Source organism: Ovis aries, chromosome 11 (genome assembly GCF_016772045.2).
Source record: "Ovis aries strain OAR_USU_Benz2616 breed Rambouillet chromosome 11, ARS-UI_Ramb_v3.0, whole genome shotgun sequence".
Taxonomy (NCBI): Eukaryota; Metazoa; Chordata; class Mammalia; order Artiodactyla; family Bovidae; genus Ovis; species Ovis aries.
This window is the reverse complement of record NC_056064.1, coordinates 23943734-23949013: the sequence shown is the minus strand read 5'-3', so window position 1 is coordinate 23949013 and position 5280 is coordinate 23943734. Positions and strand designations below refer to the sequence as shown.

The window sequence follows — 5280 nt, the reverse complement described above, 5'->3', positions numbered from 1 at the left end:
CACCAGGAAAGTCCCTTCTCCCATCTGTCTCTAATCCATCTTTCATCAGTTATTTAGATACTCTCTTCTCTAAGCTTTAGCCTTTCTCCCCAGTTCATGGCAAACCACATTCTACCATGGCCTGAGTTACCTACTTTCCTTCTTAGTCCACCCTTGAATATCCTCCTGCCCACAACTAAGCCTTCAGCACAAGAAAGCAGGGAGTTGCCCAAGGAGGGAGAGGCATCTTGACACCCCTGCCTTCTCACTCGGGGGGCTGCTTCCCCGTCAGCAACCTCTTCAGGGCACCCTGCACATCCGGGTTCCGGAGGCTGTAGATGAGTGGATTCAGCATGGGGCTGACGACAGTGTTGAGGATGCCAATGCCCTTGTCCTTGTCTGAGGCAGACACGGAGCCCAGGCGCATGTAGCTGAAGAAGCCGGTTCCATAAAAGATGCAGACCACGGTGAGGTGGGAGCCACACGTGGAGAAGGCTTTCTTCCTGCCCTCCACCGAGCGGATCCGCAGGACTGCGGCTGCCACGTGGGCATAGGACACCGAGATGAAGATCAGGGGGACCACCCCCATGAAGGTGGCCCCCACAAAAAGAAGCTGCCCATTCAGGTGGATGCTGGAGCAAGAGAGCTGGAAAAGGGGCGGGAGGTCACAGTAGAAGTGGTTGACCACGTTAGGGCCGCAGAAGTCCAGCACAGACACAGCCACTGTGTGGGTCAGAGCGTTGATGAAGGAGATGGAGCAGCAGACGGCCACCAGGGCTCCCTGGACGTCATGGCTCATGCGGATGCTATAGGTGAGGGGCTGGCAAATGGCCAGGTAGCGGTCGTAGGCCATGGCTGTCAGGAGGTGACAGTCCACTCCAGCCAGGAGGTGGAAAAAGAAGAGCTGTGAGATGCAGGCTGCATAGGGAACTCGGCATTGGTGGGTTAGGAGACAGACCAGCATGGGAGGAACGGTGACAGTGATGCACCCAATGTCCAGCAGAGAAAGGTTCCCCAGGAAGTAGTACATGGGGGTGTGGAGTTTGGGCTCCACAAAGATGGCGGCCAGGATACTCAAGTTGCCCCCAACTGTGATCACATAGGCAAAGAGGAAGATGGCGAAAAGGATGGGTTGCAGTTCGATGTTCTCTGTTAGGCCAAGAAGGATGAATTCAGTGACCACAGTCTTGTTGCCCCAGGCACCTGGCTCCATAGGCCACTGCTGAGAGACGTAGAGTGAGAAAATGTGGGCCTGCTTAAAGGGGAAGCTGCTGCTGATGCTGCTAAGCTGCTAAGTCACTTCAGTAGTGTCCAACTCTGTGCGACCCCATAGACGGCAGCCCACTACTTAATCTGTGTCTGCTGGATGCTAGGGATAATGGGGCATGTACATTTATTGATGGAATGGATACTGATTAGAGCTTGAGCAGGATCCCCATGGCCCTTACAATGCTAGACATTAACTCTTGAATTTCCAGCTCAGGTTGAGATCCAGAGGATCCCAAGAAAGGGGCTGGAACAGAGGAAACTGCTCTGGGTACCCAGGACAGTGGCTGTCGATCAAAATAAGATGGAAGGGTTTCACTATTTTGACAGCTATGAAGGTTGTATCAGTGTAGAGTGACTGACCTTAGGAAATGTCATCATAGGCAGATTTTCCTAAGTTAACATTAAGGCACGCCCAATCTGGGTATGAATCAACAGCAGTGACACAGTACAGTGTCTCATGACACAGTGATAAGAGTTTAGCCTTGCTCTGAGCAGAGGTTCATCTCTCTCCTGAATGCATCTGTCTACTCCCACTTCTCCAGTCATCCCCACCCTGCCTGTCCATGCAAGCTGCAGTGTGCCTCGGGTCCTGTGGTCCAATTTGCCTTAAGTAGTTCTTTCTCTACGCAAAGACGTTCACAGTCTCTCTCTCTTTCTTTCTCCTTCCCTCCCTTCCTCCCCCCTCCTCTCCTTCCTTCTGTCTCTCTCTCCCTTTCTTTCTCCTGGTATATAAGGACAACTCAGCACAGTGGAAAGAGCTGTGGAGTTAAGAGTCTAGATGCTTGTGTTATAAACAAGCTTCTACTACTAGCATCAGGACATTGGAAAAAGGATAACAGAAGGGGAAAAGAAGATAAAAGGAAGGGAGGAAGGAGACAAAGAAAGGAGGAAAAAATAGGAAGCCAACATTTACTTGAATATAAACTTTTTGTGAAATATTTTACTCCATTTAAATTTCACAGAAATTCTTGAAGATAGCTAATCATTTTAAAATGAGAAAAGGAAAGCTCAAAAAAAGATATCCTGTTTTAAGTTCACATGTGTAAGAGTTTGTTCTGGAGAACTTGTATTTTGTGCTTTTATTTTTGCCAACCCCTTTGCCAATATCTCAGTATCTATCATCTATCTATATGTCCATCCATTTTCCCTTCTGCAATATGAAAGGCTATATTGTATTATCTCTAGGTTTACTTAGAGGTATTTGTTGTTCAGTCACTAAGTCGTGTCCAACTCTTTGTGACCTCATGAACTGCAGTACGCCAGGCTTCTCCGTCTTTCACTATCTCCCAGAGTTTGGTCAAACTCATGACCATTGAATCAGTGATGCCATCCAACCACATCATCTTCTATTGCTCCCTTCTCCTCCTGCCTTCAATCTTTCCCAGCATCAAGGTCTTTTCCAATGAGTCTGCTCATCGCCAAAGTATTGGAGCTTCAGCTTTAGCTTCAGTCCCTCCAATGAATATTCAGGATTGATTTCTGTTAGGATTGACTGGTTTGATCTCCTTGCTGTCCAAAGGACTCTCAAGAGTCCTCTCAAGCATCACAATTTGAAACCATCAATTCTTTGACACACAGCCTTCTTAATGGTCCAGCTCTCACATTCATACAAATACTGGAAAAACCATACTTTGACCAGACAGACTTTTGCTGGCAAAATGATGTCTCTGTTTTTTAATATGCTGTAAGACACTATAAATATTTATTTCTCTGCCCTGATCAACCTAAATACCCACCCTTGCCTCTCCCCAGACTTTTCATTTCCCCATTCTTGACCCTAATCTCTTCCCTCTAACTTCCTCTACTTGCCAGCTCTGACCTTCATCCTTCTTGTCACTAAGAGTAGAGAACGCCACCGTTGCATTTCACTGCCACCCCCTGAATCCGATGATGGCTCAGTCCTTTATTCTCTAGCACCAAGGGAAAAGCTACCTGAAGATCATGTGGGCTCTTCATCCACACTTACTCACGAAGGATGGAAATTAGCAGTCCTGGTGCAGAGACACTTACCTTTCTACTCCGAGTTCCCAGATGGCGGTTCTTGTAGAGAGGGGAGTGAGTGCCAAGCTGACCCAAAGTGGCCCGTCTCCAGATGCCTTATAGAGAAAGTGGCGCCTGGAATGGCAGAGTGTGTCTTGGTGTTCTCTCTGTATTTGGGAGCTAACAAGCCCGTAGGGGCCCTAAAAATGACACACTCCCCAGGGATTGCACCAGAAGCCAGAGGCAGACAAACAATCTCAGTCCTTCAGTCCTTAAGGGTTTCTCTCATCTGCCTAGCATTTTGGACTTTATTAAAGGAACATTAGAGTCACAACTTCATTCCAGGCTCCTAATGCTCCTGAGAAAGGATACAGGTTCCATATTACTGATGGGAAAAATAAGAACTAGAGGGCTCAGTTGACTTGGCAAAGCCAGAGAGGGTGTCCCTAGTGGAGCTCAGGCTGGTTTCCAGATTCACTGATTCTGGTACTGTTTCTCTCATTTATTTTCTACGCTGGGTTTTTTAAGGTACAGCTTTTAAAAGTTTAGGGTCAATATGTACACACTGCTTATTTAAAATAGATAACCAACAAGGACCTACTGTACAACACAAGGAACTCTGGCCAATGTCGTGTGGCAGGCTAGATGGGAGGGGAGTTTGAGGGGAGAATGGATACATGGCTGGGCCACTTTGCCATGCACCGGAAACTATCACAACATTTTTAATTGGCTATATTCCAATATAAAATAAAAAGTTAACAAAATCATACAAACATAAAGAAGCAATTACAAAATTACAGAGCTGAAAAAAAAGTTAACTAAAGTATAGCTTTAATTGTGAAGTCTGATGAGCTTTGATAAAATATATAGTCATGTGTCTACCACCTCCATCAATATATGGAACACTTCAACTGCTCCAAAAACTTCCCTTCTGCACCTTTGCAGGCAATCCCCTCTCCACATCATAGCAATGGCAACCTCTGATCTGATTTCTTTCCCTGTGGTTTTGGTTTTTACATAGTGTCACATAAATGAAATCACACATTATGTAGACTTTTTAAATAATTGGATTCATTCTATTAGCATGATCCTTCGGAGATTCATGCCTGTTGGTTGTAGTAGTACATTTCAGCAAGTCATATTCCACGTACTGCAATTTGCTAAGGTATTTATCAGTTAATGAATATTTGGACTGTTTCCAGATTTTAGCCATTACAAATAAAGATACAACTATGTTCAGACAATTCTTTGTGTGGAGACATGTTTTCATTTCTCCTTGGAATATGCCTTGGAGTATAACTGCTGCTGCTGCTGCTAAGTCGCTTCAGTCGTGTCTGACTCTGTGCGACCCCATAGATGGCAGCCCACCAGGCTCCCCAGTCCCTGGGATTCTCCAGGCAAGAACACGAGTGAGTTGCCATTTCCTTCTCCAGTGCATGAAAATGAAAAGTGAAAGTGAAGTCGCTCAGTCATGTCCGACTCTTAGCTACCCCATGGACTGCAGCCCACCAGGCTCCTCCATCCATGGGATTTTCCATGCAAGAGTACTGTAGTGGAGTGGGGTGCCATTGCCTTCTCCAATAACTGCTGAAACCTACTTAAGTGGATGTTTAATTTTAAATGAAACTGTCAAACTGTTTTCCAAAGTGGCTGTACCATTTTGAATTCCTCCCAGCAATGAATGAGATTGCCAGTTGTTCATCAACACTTAATATCATCAGTCTTTTTAATATTAAACCTCTCTATTAGGTGTGCAATAGTATCTCATTGTGGTTTAACTTTGTATTTCCTTAATGATATTCAGCATCTTTTCATGTGCTTATTTACCATCTGTATGTCATTGATCAAGTATTTAAATAATTTGCTCCCCCTCAATAGAAATTAGTTGTTTTTCTACTTCTTATTTTAAAAAATATATTTTATTAAATATAAAGGATACTAGCCTTTAATCCATGTTTTGCAAATAGTTCCCCAGTCTGTGACTTATATTTTCATAAACAGTATCCTTTGAATAATGGACATTTAAATTTTTGATGATATCCAATTCATCAA

The 5280-nt window shown here is 44.7% G+C and overlaps 1 protein-coding gene across 1 annotated transcript; it reads right to left on the bottom strand.

Annotated features, from left to right (window-relative positions):
* Positions 1-244: 244 nt before the first annotated feature.
* On the bottom strand, positions 245-1204 carry LOC105614242 (olfactory receptor 3A10). The gene has a single exon (XM_027975397.3). The coding sequence runs from the start codon at positions 1190-1192 to the stop codon at positions 245-247; it is 948 nt and encodes a 315-aa protein (XP_027831198.2). The 5' UTR covers positions 1193-1204.
* Positions 1205-5280: the final 4076 nt, after the last annotated feature.